This window comes from Panthera leo, chromosome A1 (genome assembly GCF_018350215.1).
Source record: "Panthera leo isolate Ple1 chromosome A1, P.leo_Ple1_pat1.1, whole genome shotgun sequence".
NCBI classification, from domain to species: Eukaryota; Metazoa; Chordata; class Mammalia; order Carnivora; family Felidae; genus Panthera; species Panthera leo.
In genome coordinates this window covers 104,368,891-104,386,872 of record NC_056679.1, presented here as the reverse complement: position 1 = coordinate 104,386,872, position 17,982 = coordinate 104,368,891, and the positions used below count along the sequence as shown (strand labels likewise).

Here is a 17,982-nt window from a genome sequence, read left to right as displayed (position 1 = left end):
TGGAACAATCCTCTCAAAACCTATGCAGTTTTGTAAAAAGAGCACTAGCAATAATAATATAAAACTAGTACCTCAGGAAATGACTTGGACAACCCAGGCAGAGAGTTGTGTGGCTGTAACTACCTCAAGAGATACTTATAAATGCACAAGAGTGGTCGTGCAGGCTTGCGGGAATTGAGATGAGACAGAAAGAAGTAGAGCTCTGAACATACCAAAGGGAATGTACCTGTTTGGGAGAGGGAATCCTGGGAGCAGCACTCATGTTTAATCTTCTTCAGAAAAAGGTGAAAAGCAGAAACAGACTCATAAATGCAGAGAACAAACAGATGGTCGCCAGAGGGGAGGGGCATGGGCAAAATAGTTGACGGGGAGAGGAAAATACAGGCTTCCAGTTACCTAATGAATAAGTCACAAGGATAAAGGCACAGTACAGGGAATACAGTCAGTGGTGTTCTAACAGAGTTGTACAATGGTATTCAAGTAGAGTCATACCTTAACAGACGGCAGCTACACTTGTGGTGAGCACAGTGTAAGTATACAAGTATGGAATCACTATGTTGTATACCTGAACCTAATGTAACAGTGTGTCAACTACACTTCGATTAAAAAATAATAAAACTAAAATAACATAGAGCTGAAAGTGCAACTGAAGGCTTTCTCTACCTCTAAATTCTACTCCTGACCTTCTGGTTCCTTTACTAGGAAAAGTCACATATAAAGCAATACAACCTCCAATTACAGTAACATCATTTCTCGATTTAAAAGCCAAATATGAGCTAACTGGTGTTAAAGAAGCATCTGTAGCACCACACTAAATTAATACTTCAAATACCAAAAACCGACCTAAACCGGTCCAAAATAGAATGTACGAGGCCAGTCACAGGAAGAAAATGTGTTATGGAGAACACAATGAAGAACTCAATTCCCCATCTTTCAAAGCACAAAGTCAATAATGTCATTTAGGTAAAAATTCCAAATGAGCAGTGAAAATAGTTGAAGGTAATTTCTTTTTATGAGAAGCCTTGGGAGAATCCTTGGAGTCCTTAAATTATGTACACACATACACACTGCTGTATAGTCCTGGGTTATTTTTTGCTTTGTTTTGTTTTTTCCTTTTTTCCCAAGACTCAAATTGAAAACATCTGATAGTCAGGAAGGACTTCCCTAAAAAATGGATGCAGTGGACATCAGAGAGATGAGACGTTAACCCAAGGACAAGAGAAGTCCAGACAAGGAAATCACTTTTGCAAAGGACCTATTAACAGGGAGCGTAGTAAACAAGGTTGAAAAAAGGACTTCAGAGTGAGGAGAGAGAGCAAGACCAAGTATGGTGGGAGATACAGCTGGAGTCAGAAAGCAGCCAGCTCATGCAGAGAAGTCTGAGGTAGGATGACCATCTTGTCCCAGTTTGCAAAGGGCAAGTTCCATTCATGCCAGTTGTCCCAGCATAATTTATACCTCCCTCTTTCACACACAAAAGCATCCCTGTTTGGATGCTAAATTATATGGTCACCCTGCAATTAGGCAATACTGAGGGTCTTATTAGTCTTTATCCTAGAAGTTACTAAAGTGTTTTAGGCAAAGTGGGTTAAGTGCATTATCTTAGAGGGTAAGTGTTCTGGTCTCCTATCCAATGTTTCGTGATACAAAGTTGAAATGAGAATCTATTTTTTTCTTTTTTTGATGTTTTTATTATTTTATTTCTGAGAGCGCGTGCAAGCAAGAGAGGGGCAGACACAAGAATATGAAGCAGGCTCCGGGCTCTGAGCTGTCAGCACAGAGCCCGACGCGGGACTTGAACTCACGAACCATGAGATCATGACCTGAGCCGAAGGTGGACGCTTAACCAACTGAACCACCCAGGTGCCCTGAGAATCTACTTTAAATAAAACTTTAAAAATGTCTTCTCTTCACAGCCAACATTCTTATACAAGTAATCTCACAATCTTTCTTCCCACTCCTTCCTTCATTATAGTCCATGGCTTTGATCCCACTGCCAAAGTTACTAGCATTACGCACTCCTCACAATCAACAATAATCTGCCAGCCACCAAATGTAATAAATAACTTTTAGGACTTATCTAACCAAAATTGTCCTAGCATTGCTTTATAAATCTCTGTCCCATGACTCAACTCTTGTCCTGCTTCTCTGGCTATTGCTTACCATCTCCACTTTTCCTTTTTCTACCCAGTCCTCATATGAAGATGTTTTCCACGTCTTTGCCCCTCCTCTCTTTTGTCTTTATCCCCAAATATCAGCCCTGCTCCTGCAACTGTATCTCCATTCAAAGTCTCTCCATAGAGCTCCAGGCAAGTACTCTAGATTGCCATGTGACATCTCCACCTAGAAGTCCAACAAACACCACTAATTCACACTAACCTGAGTAGGTTCTCTAAACCAGTCCCCTATCCATCAAGGTCTAAAAGCAACACTTCCCCCAGGCACCCATGCATGGAAGCAGGGTCACCCTCAACTCTTCTCCTGACTCTCCCATGCTTAGTATCTCTTAAATCCACTTTCTATCCTTTCCCACTGCCTACCTGAACTCAGGGCCCGCCTCAAGTGTTCTTACCTGGGTTTTATCTGTACTCTTTGTTTCCTCCACAGAATGGCCAGACCATTCTTCTGTTCATGTCACTTTTCTACCTGAAATTCTTGAGGCTCATTTCCTAAAATCCAACCGCCCTCTACCACATACGTGCATGCGTAGGTATGTACACACACACACACACTCGCACACACGCACGCGTGCAGGTCTAGTTAGAGGAAACTAACTGCCATTTGGGTAACCACCCTCTCCTAATGCTTTCCAGCCAACTCCTAGTTACTTACCTCCCAACACTCAGCCCAGTTCCCTGGGGATGTCTTTCAAAACTTCAGAAGGCTCCTGTCTGCCTTAGTCTTTTCTTCCACAGCACCATGTAGATACTGCTATCATAACACTTATTACACTGTATTAATATACCACATTAACAGTTCACAATAGCATAGTGTTTGTTTTATGCTTTGCCCATGAGACTGTCAACAACTTGGTAACAAGAACTGAGCGTCCCATCTATTCACGGCATCTGGTTCAAGGCCTGGCATATAGTATTATTTCCACAAATGTGTGCTGAATAAAAAATGAAAAGAACATTTCTCAAAAAAATAATTCAAAAAAACAATATTTCTCTCATGAGTATTAAAGACTTAAGAGATTTTAATTCGTCTTAAAATTATTATTAAGACATAGAGTAAAGTAGGAAAGTAGCTTTCTAAGAAGGAAGATAAAAGAAGTCTTTTTCAGTAATTCATCTTCACCCTTTCCTCATGAGCGAACAAAGCCCTCGGTATTTCCAACAGCTGCTTCCATTACTGCACCCTCCTGACAAATCCACAATCACCTCCAGGGAGCTATGAACTATCACTGTGAAAAACACACATCCAGTACCATTTGCAAAAGTAACAACCAAATGGACCTGAAAATCAGCCATCCTATGTAAGATTTCAAGTCCCAACCCAATGATAGTGCATGGTGAGCCTGCTTCAGACAGAGAAACCAAAATCACACCTGCAAAACAGCAATGATGTAAGGATTACAAGAAATGACACGGGGGGGTGGGAGGCTGGCTGGTTCAGATGGTAGAGCGTGCAACTCTATCTTGGAGTTGAGTTCAAGCCCAGCGTTGGCCATAGAGCTTACTTAAAAATGAGTAAATAAATGATCCATGTAAAAACTCTCTGACAACGCTGTAACACAGAGCTCAGACCTAGTCTAGCTCTACCACTAATCTGCTAAATTCTCTTAGCCTGAAGTTTCCTCACTCATCAAACAGGGTTATCACACGGCTTAAAAGACAGTGCATCTAGCAGAGTGCGTGGCAAACATGTTAAGCGCGAAATGAATCTTAGCACCTTCTGTCCTGTATCTTTGATAAGTACTTTAATCTAGCTCTCAGTTTCTGCATCCACAAATCAAGTTGGTTAGACGGCATGATCCAAGACCCCTTCCAGCACCAAAAGGGCTCTGATTTGATCTGTGATTAATGAATGTAGATGCAGTGAAGGCAAAAAATTATATTTAAAAAGGACCAACTAAACAGATTAGCTAAGGAAAACGTCATTTATCATCTAGTCATACACCAAAAATATCAGCAGAAACCTGAGATTATAACCTAAGTTTCAATCATTTTATGCCTTTATACCAGCAATATGACCCTAACAATATAAAAATGATCAAGAACTAGAAAGATTCCAAAATTAAAATAAATTCCTCAGACACTCATCTGTTGCTGGTAGCATCAAAAATTGGCAAAATTGTCATTTCTTCATCCAGTGGTTAACATTTAACCAGTCAATTAGTTAACATTTAACCATTAAGTTAACCAGAGGAAAAAACCTGTTAACTGTCAGCAAGAGAAGATAAACATGGCCCTCTAACCATCTTGGAGAAACTGGGGACATACAGTCACTGAGAAGTACACATGCTTGGTCACAGCAAGATAAGTGACCAATAAAACTTATCAGTGTAGCTTTAAAATGTGTTAAATGATAGTATAGTACATTAGCTGATGTGAGAAGATAATCACAAAACAGTGCTGCATGAAAAAAGGTTACAAATCAGTATTTAACAGGAATCGTTTTTTGTTAACAATATGCTTATTAATAGGAAAACTTCAGAGTTCTTTTTTATGGAACTAAGGATGATTTTTACTTTCTTCTTGGTGTTTACCTGTATTTTTTAATTTCCCATAACAAACATAATTTTTGTGTAATAAGAAAGCTTTTTTTTTTTAATTCCCAAAATATAACAACCAACACACAATCCCTTATCACAGAAGTACAGTGAAAAAAAGAAGTTAAAAACCCTGATTAGGAAACTTCCTTAGACCCCAATAATAATTGGGAACTTCAGTTATGCTCCCATCACTCAAGTAATGCCTCAGCCTCAATCTCACTATTTGTGCATGGAACAGACCTACACTGAAGATATAAAATTCTCAAGATCTCTAACTCAGACATACCAGAGGTGATGTCATCTGAACAAATTAAAGGACAAACATTAATAGATTGTGCTGGCGGGGGGGGGGGGGGGCGGGGGGCGGGTGGGAAGAATCGGGGCACCTGGGTAGCTCAGTCGGTTGGGCAACCAACTTCACCCATGTCATGATCTCACAGATCGTGGGTTCGAGCCCGGGATCAGGCTCTGTGTTGACAGCTCAGAGCCTGGAGCCTTTTCAGATTCTGTGTCTCCCTCCCTCTCTCTCTGTCCCTCCCCCACTCACGTTCTGTCTTCAAAAATAAACATTAAAATTAAAAAAAAAAAAATCAACAGCATATTTTTTTACCGCTTTATCTTTCATGCTGTGTTTACTTTCTTGAATCTGGGTACACTAAAAGATTACCTAGTTTATAGGATTAAACCTAAGGATTAAATTCCAACAACTCTAAAAGATATCCTGCTCTACCAGACATCCTTTGAAAGCATAGGAAGGAAGTGTTATGACAGTTTAATTACCTAGGATCTGCTTCCTAGATTTTGACACCAATTCTAGGGGTTTCGTCCTTCCAAGTATTTCCCTGAAAATTAAGTTTAGCATGCAGTTTTCTAGCTCTTATATTAAGGCCGGGGTGTTGCGGTCAACTTGCTTCTACCAGAGCAAAATTAGGACATAACCGAAAGACGAGGCAATACATGTGATGAAGGTTTTTGTTTTTAAACTAATCATCCTATGTCCAAAGAAAATTCCCTAAAGCAGGTTAGCATGTATTATTTTAGGTTTGAAAACTGAATACGAATGTTAGAACAACCCTGCTGATGTTGTTTAGTCTGTGCACCTTCCCGAAATGTCATTCTGTGACTAAAATAGGTAGAAAGCCAACAAAGGAAGTATATATATGCACTAAGTCCAAATTTATAGTAAATCCCAACCCCTTTCACCACTAGGAAAGTAACAGGAAAAATTATTTTATCATATTTACATTTCAAGTACTCTTTAAAAGTGCTAAAATTTTAGCAACTTTCCTTAGTAAATTATCAGCAATATTTTATCCAACTATTACTGGATAAAAATTCATCCATTATTATGACACAAGTAAATAAGAGGCTAAAAAATGATATAAGTGTCTTAATTCTTGCTGAGATTCACAACACTACTACTTACTCCTTATCTCAATTATACAGATCAGGAAACACAGGCTCAAAGAATTCAAGTACCCGAGCCACAAAAAACTAAGAAGTTGCAACTTTGTGAAGTACCCTTGCTCGATACTACCCAACCTCATGCTATTGTGGTTGACAGTGTCCCAACATACTTGTTAGTAGCACTTAAGTACCTGTATGCATTTTTTAATTACAACACACGCAAATCCAAATTTCCCATTAGAAGTTTCCTTACTAGGGGCGCCTGGGTGGCTCAGTCGGCTGAGCCTCCGACTTCGGCTCAGGTCATGATCTCACAGTCCGTGAGTGCGAGCCCCGCATCAGGCTCTGTGCTGACAGCTCAGAGCCTGGATCCTGCTTCAGATTCTGTGTCTCCCTCTCTCTCTGCCCCTCCCCTGCTCATGCTCTGTCTCAAAAATAAATAATAAAATAAGACATTAAAAAAATAAGTAAACAAAAAATATTAAATTAAATTAAAAAAAAAAAAAAAGTTTCCTTACTAAAGCAAAATCAAAAGAAAGTTATTTCCCCCAAAGGAATACAAAAATAGGCTTGATCCCTCAGTCTCAAACCCATTTTCCTCAAAGTAATGATGCTTGGGAATGGTGACAGGAAGAAGTCTACAAATCTTATGGTGCATATATGCCATGAAGAAACGCAACACTATACTGTTGGAGAAAAAAAATTTTCCTAAAATTATATTTAAAAAGCACCACTTGTTTTGAAAAGGCATGAATTTATGCTTTAAGTAATTAAATTCTGTACAGTATCTCAAAAATTAACTTGAAAACACTGGCTTTAAGGCCTAACACCTATAAAACATTAAACTATGTTTCGTGGGACATCCTTTGTAACTCCTTTTAAATGCCAAGACAGTATGGGGCTCCTGGGTGGCTCAGTCGGTTGAGCATCCAGCTTCAGCTCAGGACACGATCTCACATTCCATGAGTTTGAGCCCCGCGTCGGGCTCTGTGCTGGCAGCTCGGAGCTTGGAGCCTGTTTCACATTTTGTGTCTCCCTCTCTCTCTGCCCCTCCCCTGCTCACGCTCTGTCTCTCTTGCTCTCAAAAATAAATAAACATAAAACAAAAATTTCTGAATGAAAGGACAGTAAAATCGGCTTGCTCAAACAATCCTACAGCATCCATTATATTTGTTATATACCAGTGAGCACCCATCACCACTTTCCTAATTCCTAACCCTCAAAAACAGAAACTTAAGAGTTCATTTTGCAGCTTTTCAAGCTTTAATATTACCATAAGCCAAATGGGGAATAAAAGACAACTTTTAGAACCTGATGAATCAGGTGAATTTAATAAAAGCAGTTAATTTAGGGGCGTCTGGATGGGTCAGTCAGTTAAGCATCCGACTTCAGCTCAGGTGATGATCTCACGGTTCACAGGTTCAAGACCCTAGTCGGGCTATGTGCTGACAGCTCAGAGCCTGGAGCCTGCTTCCGATTCTGTGTCTCCCTCTCTCTCTGCCCCTCCCCCACTCGCACTCTATCTCTCTCTCTCTCAAAAATAAATAAACATTAAAAAAAAATTGGGGGGCGCCTGGGTGGCTCAGTTGGTTAAGCGTCCAACTTCGGCTCAGGTCAGGATCTCATGGTTTGTGGGTTCGAGCCCCGCATCAGGCTCTGTGCTGACAGCTCGGAGCTTGGAGCCTGCTTCGGATTCTGCATCTCCCCCTCCCTGATCCTCCCCCACTCATGGTCTGTCTCCCTCTCTCCTTCAAAAATAAATAAAAACACTAAAAAAATTTTTTTTTATTTTTTTGAAGCAGTTAATTTAAAAACACAAATCCATACTCTCTTACATGCACTTCCAGAGTTTCTAAAACCTAAAATTTTCATTAATTCATTTGGTGGCAAAACCTGACCTAAATGGATATGAGGCTATTTTTAGTTGTCTTTCTCCACTGACTATAACTATTAATATCTTTCCTTGCAGAAACATGTTTCACAGTGGAGTGCCACCCCAGACCCCACTGGGGGTATTCTATATGGTACATGCATATTACCTTAAAATTGAAATTGTTTTTACTTCTATAACACACCGGGCCTTAAGGATTTTACATAAAAAACTGTGGACCTGTATCAGCAAACGAAAAAAAAAAAAGTATGCATCCGAAAAATTAGTTATTGAACAATTGACCAACAAACTTACTTTTCTCTTACATCTATCTACCTTTCCTGTATAATGAGTTAACACTGAAATTCTGAAATAATAATCTTCCTTTACTTTTTTGTTTCAAGTGTTGACTGATGGCACTCATCATCATTCTTGGAAACTGTTCACCAAAACAGCTTCCAATGACATATAATTAGGTTTGGACTGAATCAGAGTAGCTGTATCTTAAATCTGAGATGTGTTCCTGTGAGAGACCACATGGATGGAAGCGGATGTCAAATTCTCTCCAGCAGGACCAAGCACCTCCAAGAATTATTCTGTCTTTAGGTACATTGTGTACTGAGGAAGCAAAAAGGGACTAAGTAATTTCGGAATCTATGATTTTTTTAAATCCACTTACATGATATACTAACTTACAAAGACTCTTAACTCTAAATAAAAAATTAAAAACTGAAAATTATTCTTAAATAAAAGAGCTAAATGGACCCAAATAGACAAAAACAACTTCTTGCTTTACATCTTACAAATTATACTGCAACTATTGTTCAAAATTAAATTATTCCCAAGATTTCCAAGAATTACTACATACAGGCAGCATTAGTCTACCCACTAGACCCTAATAAAAAGGCAGTTAAATATGCCACATAAAATAAACTTGTATCGGGGCGCCTGGGTGGCTCAGTCAGTTAAGCATCCAACTCCAATTCAGTTCTGATCTCACAGTTCTGGAGTTAAAGACTCACTCAGCTCTCTGCTGTCAGCTCACAACCAGCCACTTCAGATCCTGTCTTCCCTTCTCTCTGCCCCTCCCCCGCAATTGTGCCCTCTAGCTCTCTCTCAAAAATATATCAACATTTTAAAAAAATAAATAAGCCTGTCGCACCAAAGAGAATGGGAGAAGGATCATTAAACATTCCAATGAACTTCTAAAAAACGATGAAAAGCAGATAAAAGTACATATCACAAAATATGCACATAAGGACTACAGGGGAAAGTGAGGGAGACTTAAAATGGGGGCATTAACTCACGAAACAGCTTTATATCTGATTCTCCTCAGCATCCCTTAGCCTAACTGCAGGCTTTCTGACAAGTTAGTCCACAGCACATCCCAATGAGATATAAAGAGGTCCTAATGTGTTCTTCCATTAGAAAAGCCAGCGAAGGAGCTACCTAAACTAAACAACTAAAGCACTAATGCTCAACCAATTCATTTGTAAATGTTGACAAGCGAGAAGGATCACACATGTGACAAAAATCACTTGCAAGAAAAAATCCAATCCAAACAAAAAGAACTGAACAGGGAGGAAAAAAGAGATCATCCAGTGAAAAGTATTTTGAAAAGAAAATCCTAAATATTACCTTCAGACAGATTAAAGAAAATAATACATCCTTAAAATAGAAACAAATTGGGGCGCCTGGGTGGCTCAGTCAGTTAAGCTTCTGACTCTGGCTCAGGTCATGATCTCACAGCTTGTGAGTTCGAGCCCCACATTGGGCTCTGCGCTGACAGCTCAGAGCCTGGAACCTGCTCAGATTCTGTGTTCCTTGTCTCTCTCTGCCCCTCCCCTGCTCACACTCTGTCTCTCTCTCTCAAAAAATAAATGTTAAAAAAAAATTTAAAAATAAATAAAATAGAAACAAATTGAATAAAAGAGAAATATCTGTACAAAAAAATTTCTTGGAATTAAAAGCATGACTTCAGTCTTTAAAATGTCACTACTGAAAAATAAATTAAGTAATTAAATAAAAAGTCACTACTCAACTAGGGAAGAATCAAAGTAATTTCCCAGAATGGAAAAAGAAAAAAAAGAGACAAGAGACAAAAGTGGTTAACATCCCAACCAGAAAAAAGAAAGAAAACAAGGAACAGAAAGATTTGGAATAAAATAAATTTCCCAGAGCTAAATAAAGTTCAAGATTTTAAATAGAAAGAAACCACTTGTAACAGGTGGGATGCATAACAGAAATATCCTTTCCTAGACTCATCGCCATCCAATTTCAGAAAATCAGGATAAAAGAAAATTCCAAAGCTTCCAAAGAAGAAAACCAAAAGCAATTACCAAAAGAAAATAACTGTGACTGACATCAGACAGATACTACAACACAGGCCACTAGAAGACAAGGGAGCAATATCATAATTCCCAAGTTCTGAGGAAAAAGGTTAGAACCAATATTCTATACCTAACCCAACTACTAACCAAGCATGACAAAACAAAGTTATTTTCAGACACATGGGACTCAGAAAGTTTAAATCCTGGTGAACCTGCGGGGGCTCAGTGATTAAGCGACCAACTATGGATTCAGGCTCAAGTCACGATCTCACAGTTTCTGAGATAAAGTCCCACTCAGGGTGCTGACAGCAAAGAGTCTGCTTGGGATTCTCCTTCTCACTCTGCCCTATTCCTGTTTGTACTCTCTTTCTACCAATAAACTTAAAAAAAAAAAAAAAAAAAAAGGAAGTTTACATCCTGCCATCTTTTCTGAGTCAGTTGCTTAAGGATGTTCGCCAACAAAATGAGGGAAGAAACCAAGGAAAGAAAAGCATGTGATCTAGGACAGTGGGTCAAAATCAGGTCAATTTCTAGGATGTCAGCTACACACAGCACATTTTTTTTAATTTTTTTTTAATGTTTTTTTTTTTTATTTTTGACAGAGCATGAGCGGGGGAGGGGCAGAGAGAGAGGAAGACACAGAATCCAAAGCAGGCTCTGGTCTCTGAGCTGTCAGCACAGAGTGTGACACGGGGCTCGAACTCACAGACCTCGAGATCATGACCTGAGCCAAGTCGGTCGCTCAACCGAATGAACCACCCAGGTGCCCCTACACACAGCACATCTTAAGCCCAGAAAGCTTCAGAGAAAAAATAATACTCATGTAATAGATATTATGATTACATATTTTCAGAAAGACTTCTTTAGTCAACAAGAAAAATGAAAGCCCATTTAGGAGCAAAATTCCTTAACCACACCATCCCTTCACCCTATTTTATCTTTATTACCCTGGCACCTATTATTACGTAAAATTACATCACATACGTTATTTTATTGATTCTAATACATGTATATTTTACTTTTTAATCTTGCTAAAACTAGTATGCATCTTACAATCCACACACAGCATTTTTTTCCACTTTTTTTAATGTTTATTTATTTTTGAGAGACAGAACACAAGTGGGGGAGGGGCAGAGAGAGGGAGACAGAATCTGAACCAGGCTCCAGGCTCTCAGCTGTCAGCACAGAGCCCAACATGGGGCTCAAACACATGAACCGTGAGAGCACGACCTGAGCCAAAGTTGGACGCTTAACCGACTGAGCCACCCAGGTGCCCCGCATGTTTTTACACTTTAATTGACAAATAACTGACACACATCACTGTGTAAGCTCATGGTGTACAGCAAATTGTTTGATTTACATATACTGAGAAATGATTAACACAATAGGTTCAGTTAACATACATCTTCTCACATAGATACAAAAAGAAAAAAGGAAAAAAATTTCTCCTTGTGATGAGAACTGTTAGGATTTTACCTCTTAACTTTCCTATATATCACATGATGACCTATAGACATCCTGTTATACATGACATTCCTACTACTTTATCTTGTAACTGTATGTATCTTTTGACTGGCTTCCTCTATTTCCCCCTCCCCCTCCATAGGCAGCATTTTAAAACTACAGTCAGCCAGGTGGCAGTCTTGTTACTGTATTAAAAACCTTCCGTAGTTAACTTCTGAAAAGATTACAAAAGCATCAACATCGAAATGCCTCAGACTAGATGAAATAAGACCTTTATGTGCTTGTTAGGTATCTCCCCTACAGTACTCAACTCAACAACACAAGGGCAATAATTTATTTCTTTAAAACAATCTCTGTAGTCGCTCAACATACAACAGTGACTGGCACATAACAGATGCTTAATCTGTCACATTTTAACATCTCTGAAACAAATATGGGCCCAACAGAATGGATCCTACATAGCTGGTCCTGACATTTTTTTCTTAGTGGTGCATTTTATAGCAAATCGGCATCTAGGATTTGAAGAAATTCAGTAACAAAAATTGGACAGTAATGTGAGTGCAATGACCCATTTCAAAAGATGCCTCCAAAGGTTGGTAAATCCAAGAAACAGAAAAATAAGCTTATTATTGAGTTTCGAAACTAAACACCCAAATAAATAAACACAAAAAGAGCTAAACACGACTGCCTCCTGGAAATAGACAATAGATTGTCAACAGTCTTTCACCAGAAGTCAGCCTATTTTTTTTATCAAGTGCACACACTTTTTATGAACCATTTTTCAAATATTAATAAGGGGGAGGGGTAGATTCACGCATACAAAATCAGAGAGAGACAGGAGCATTCACACAGACAGAAAGACATTCACGGGCAAACAGAGTCAAAGTCGGAGTCAAGCATCTCCAGAAATTTCAATGAACAATGGAGGATGGAGACCGAGTTCTGGAAGCAAATTTAGCAAATATCTAAAGCATGACATCAACCCTAGTTGCCTACTGATTGATTACAAGTATGCCCTTTTGCTCACCAGAAAGTCAAGGTAGGCTCAGCAAAGGCTTACTAGTTTATCCTAGTGCCCTGGTCTGAAAACTCAGACCTCCTTAGGTGGAATAATTACAAACTCGCCACAGCACTTCACGTTTACACAACAACCCTTACACCTGCCCTGGCCTGTCATTAATTACAATGACAGACGCGGGCGCTGAAAAGGTCTCTCCATTACCAGAAAGACCAACTGACTACATTAAGGGGGTGCAAAAGCTCGGGGAAAGAGACTGCTGCCGCGGGGTGGGGGAGGAGGTGAGTAATGTGGTCCACGAATCAGAGAACGGTGGTCACGCCATCCAAAACCCCAGCTTTCAGCACCCAAGGGGACCCGCGACTATCTTCTTAGAAACGGCACCTTTCCCTAGAGAAAGCTAAAGAGCTTAAAACCCCAACTCGGCCTGGGCCGGCAGAGGCGCTCAGTTCAGACCCCGCCCAAGACAGGCGTAGAACGATTGCAAAATGTCACAGGGCCCAGATTGAGCGCGCCAAAGCGGGACCCACCCCCGGGAGACCGGGACGCTGGAGGCAGGTCCCTCCCCTTCCTCTCTCCGCCCGCGCACAGCTCATTCATTCTTGAGGCGGGCAGCCCATCTTCCCGGCCAGCCATCCCTGCGCCGCAAACCCACCAGCCGCTTTGTCTCTGGCCCGGCCGGAAACAGGAACGCGCATTGGAGCGCGCGCCCAGACGCCACCTCCCCACACCTGGGGCCCGCCGGGCATTCCCGGTCGGAGAACCCTTCTGGATCTCGGGGTTCGAGGTCCGAAGGTGGCCAATCCACCTTGGCGGCCTCAGGTGCGCGCTCCACCCGGCCCTGCTAAAGAGCGGGCAGTCGGAAATGTGCATCTCTCGGTCACACCGTCGCTACAACTCGAACCCTCCTCCGCGACCCCTCTCCCCGCTAAGAAACACTGTATTCTTTCTCCTTCCAAAGGGCGTGGGCACTCGGCCCCGGTCTTCCCACCCTGGGGCTGCGCCCCCCGCCCCTCGCGTGAGCTAATGCGGCCCCCAGACGAGCACTCACTTGAGGAGCAGCTGGTCGTGCTCGGCTTTGAACTTGCCCAGCTCGATCTGCAGCTTGGCGCGCTCGCGGGCCGTGTCGTCGAGCGCGCGTCGCGCGTCCGCCAGCTCGGTCTCGTAGAGCGCCTTGAGGCCGGTGAGCTCGCGTCCGCGCACCTCCTCACGCTCCGTCACCTGCAGCTGCAGCGCGCTGTTCTCTGTCTCCAGGCTGCGCACCTTGTCGATGTACACGGCCAGGCGGTCGTTGAGCTCGCGCAGCTCCTCCTTCTCCTGCAGCCGCGACAGCCGCGTGGGGCTCAGCGGCGTAGCGGGGCCGCCGGTGCGGCTACCCGACCGCGGCGGCACGGGGGTCGCGGTCGCCATGGCGGGCGGCGGGGCGGCTGGCGGGCAGAGCAGAGCGGGGAAGCCGCGGGCAGCACGGGACGCGTAGGGAGCTGCAGAAGGCGAAGCGATGATCCGAAGGCACAAACCGACGACCCGCGCCCGCGGAGAAGCCGGCGTGGGAAGGGAGAAGCACCTGGGTTGGCAGGAGCCGGGTTACGGCACAAAGGGCAAAGGGGGAAGACTGCCAATCAATCAATCGTAAAATGCCCTTTTAAGAAAACACGCACACACACTCACACACACTCCGGAAGATTTGGGGCGAGGGTGACCGGGAGGGGCCGAGCTGGGTCCGCGCGCCGCCGCCGCCACCGAGTCTCCCGCCCGCAGCACTTTGTTTCCTCTCAGGCGGCGCGGAGCGGCGGGCGGGGGGGGTGGGGAGGGAGGAGGGCGGCGGGGGGCGGAGGTGGCGCGGGCAGTGGCGCCGCACTCTCCAACATGGCCGGCGCGCGCCGGCACCTCCACGTGACCGTCGCCGGCCAATGGGGAGCCGGCGGCGCGCTCCGGGGCTCAGGGGCTGGGCCTGTAAATTCAAAATCGGGGCCTCGGGCAACCGTCAGCTTGGCGCGCGGGGCTGGGCGTGGCTGGGGACGGACTGAGGGCGGTGGAGCGGGGCGCCGAGGACTGCTCGCCGGGCGGCCCAGAGCCCAGCGCCGGCCGGGCCTTCCCACCACCCCGCGGGGACCCCCGGAGGGGCTGGGCCTGCGGGTGGCGGGAAGGAGCCCGGAGGTTTTCCGGGGCGGGCCAGCGCCGCAGCCCACACCCAGCGGTTCAGGGAAATTCAAACATAAACGGCCGTAACAGCCGCTCGCACAACTCGTGGAGGCCGGGACAGTCGCAGACGTTGTAACTTTATCCCCGGCAGCCGTGGAGTTACGTAATGGACTCTGCTGTCTGAGGTTCAAAGCCCGCTACGTGCCGGTGCCAAATGCAAGCCTTTATTTTTCTCTGGGACGGAAAACGGTGTATCCAAACACCTCCTCCCAGTCAAGTCGACATACGCGTATCTTGAAGCGACAGAGACCGCACAAAAGCCAGAAACCCTGACCTTGGAGTCATTTGCTACCAGTGCTGATCTGATGGTCCGTCCCTGATCGGTTGGTTTCTGAACAATTAAAGGGTTTATAAAATCAAAACCACCTCGCAAGAAGTAAATAGCACAAGCTGTGAATTATCTTGCTTCACTAAAGTCCGATGGCATCAAAATCAAAGCTTGTGCAAATTTAGGTAGAAACGACTTTTTGCTTGAAAAAGGGATCCTTCTAAAATGTAATTGTCAGCTAGTTCTAATCAAATGTCCCGTTAATCCCTTTGAAAAGCCTTTACCTTGAGGCGAACTTTCATTGGCTTTTACTGTGCCCTGCAATGATCCGTCCACGCAGACGCTCTGTGGTATGGGGATTGTTTTCGTTTGAAAATTCACGTTGAACAGACGAAATTCCTCAAGGCTGCCCAGCAAGTGACAGGACAACGTTTGAACCCAGGCAGTTTCGGCTGACCCCAGAGCCTAGCCCTTAACTATAACCTAGGCCACCTCACGATGTATTAGTAAAGTACACCTTACATCTGTAGAGTAATTACAGCTTAGCTGCCTTAATAATGGTAGAAATGAAGACCAGGATGTTCTTTAAATATTAAGTTACGTACATAACAAGTAGTGAAGGGCACCAGGCTGCATCATCACCCTGGGGGGATTTCTGGGCACCCTGAGTGATGATACTGTCCTTACCAATGGTTCTATTTCCTGTCCTGTTACCTAAAATGCCTTTCCTTAACCTCGCTGAGAAAGAATTGAAAAGCTTGTATTTTAGGGGCGCCTGGGTGGCTCAGTAGGCTAAGCCTCCCACAACAGCTCAGGTCATGATCTCACGGTGGGTGAGTTTGCCGAGTTCGAGGCCCGCCTTGGGCTCTGTGCTGACAGCTCAGAGCCTGGAGCCTGTTTCAGATTCTGTGTCTCCCTCTCTCTGACCCTCCCCCATTCATGCTCTCTCTCTCTCTGTCTCAAAAATGAATAAATGTTAAAAAAAAAAAAAATAATAAGAGTCAGACCCTTAACTGACTGAGCCACCCAGGCACGCTCATGAAGCTTTCTCCTGATAGAATCAATTTTAGATTCTTTTTAGGAGACTCAGATTGTGTCCTTTTGTCTGAACGACAAATACATTGGAGTCAATTAAGGATTTGCCATTGATTGCTGTGTAACAATGGAAGTTATTCCTTGGTTTCCTCATAGAAAAATTGGAATGATTTCTACATTCCAGGAGGTTCGTAAAGATTAAATTGTAAACATATAATATGAAATGACTAGTAATTCTTCCTAGTAGTAATTCTATGTCTCCAACCAAAAGCAATTTTTAAAAAAATGGAAAATCTCTTAGCCATAAAATGAACCAATTCTGCAAACATTTGGTCAAGAACTTTACTAAATGTACATTTGCCTTACTCTCTTGACTATTCCCATGCCTAACCCTGTACCTGGAGTACCTTCCCCCTGCTCTTTCAAAATGAGAGGCTGTTCAGCCCTCTTAAATAATTCCTGTAATCCCATCGCTGCCGATGTGTTTCCCAATTAATTAGAACAGAAGTAACAAATACTATGTTTTTGGTGACAGTGCTTTCACATTTACCAGGATAATCGTATTTTCAAATACTCTGCCTTGTTTTTATAAATCTTTACTTTCTTGTCATGGCACATGTTCACGTTGCTGGTTAGGCCATACATATCACCACCAAGCCTCAAGTTGCCGCGACATTCTTTCCCTCTTCAATACTCCTTCCACTGCACAGACCTACTTGATAACATAGACACAGCTTATTTGACATTTGCCCTACTTTCTGTATGACATTTGGATCTGGGACAGAAAAATACAGGACACCTGTCCTACCTGGACAGAAGGGGCCCAGACTAGGATGGAGGTGGGGAGGCAGGAAGAAGGGAAGGAGATACTGAACGCTTGCAGTACCCCACTTACGTCCCAGGGGAGAGGAGTGACAGCTGGCAGTTAGCTGAGCATACAGTGCAAACAAATGGACTAGCTAGGACTGCAGGGCGCAATGAAGAAACATATTGCTGGGTGGTATCCCCTCAATATATGTTTGCTGAAAGAATGCAAGAAGATATAAATACATGGTGTTCCTCCAGGCCACATTGTTTCTGTTTAATACACTTTGCAAAGTTAATATTTTTTCCAGTTACCATAAAAGCATAACAATAAGTCAGGTTTCAGACGGTTGAATGACTATCCAGAATCCCTTCAAACTCTGATTTTGATTTTTGTGTTTTAAAAAGAGACTAAGGGGCACCTGGGTGGCTCAGTCCCTTAAGCAACCAGCTGTTGATTTTGGCTCAGGTCATGACCTCACAGTCCTGACCCTGAGCCCCATGTTGGACTCCCTGCTGGGGTGAGAGGCTGCTTGGGATTCTTGCTCTCCCTCTGCCCCTCCCCTGCTCGAGTTCTCTCTGTCTCTCTCAAAATAAATAAACAAAAATAACAATATTAATAAAAAGAACCTAAATAGTTATAAAGGTCTCTTTATCATCTTCAATAGCATTCTTCTCTTAGCAAAGCTGCATGACATTTACATATGACTCAAAACTGTTTTCCAAATTGTTAAGATCTGGATAATTTGGCAATAGTAGAAATGGCACAGTTATTTTAACTCAGTGGTTCCATTTTCCTGAAAACGCATGAGTTGATCAAAAAGAGAAACCAGGGGCGCCTGGGTGGCTCAGTCGGTTAAGCGGCCG

At 43.1% G+C, this 17,982-nt stretch overlaps 1 protein-coding gene across 1 annotated transcript in view; it reads right to left on the bottom strand.

Annotated features, from left to right (window-relative positions):
* LMNB1 (lamin B1) overlaps positions 1–14,594 on the bottom strand; it is a 55,488-nt gene extending 40,894 nt beyond the window's left edge. The window contains exon 1 of the mRNA XM_042934064.1: positions 13,858–14,594. Within this exon, the coding sequence (XP_042789998.1) occupies positions 13,858–14,216 (359 nt within the window). The 5' untranslated portion in view covers positions 14,217–14,594. The remainder of the gene's footprint in view (positions 1–13,857) is intronic.
* Between the last annotated feature and the right edge of the window lie 3,388 nt (positions 14,595–17,982).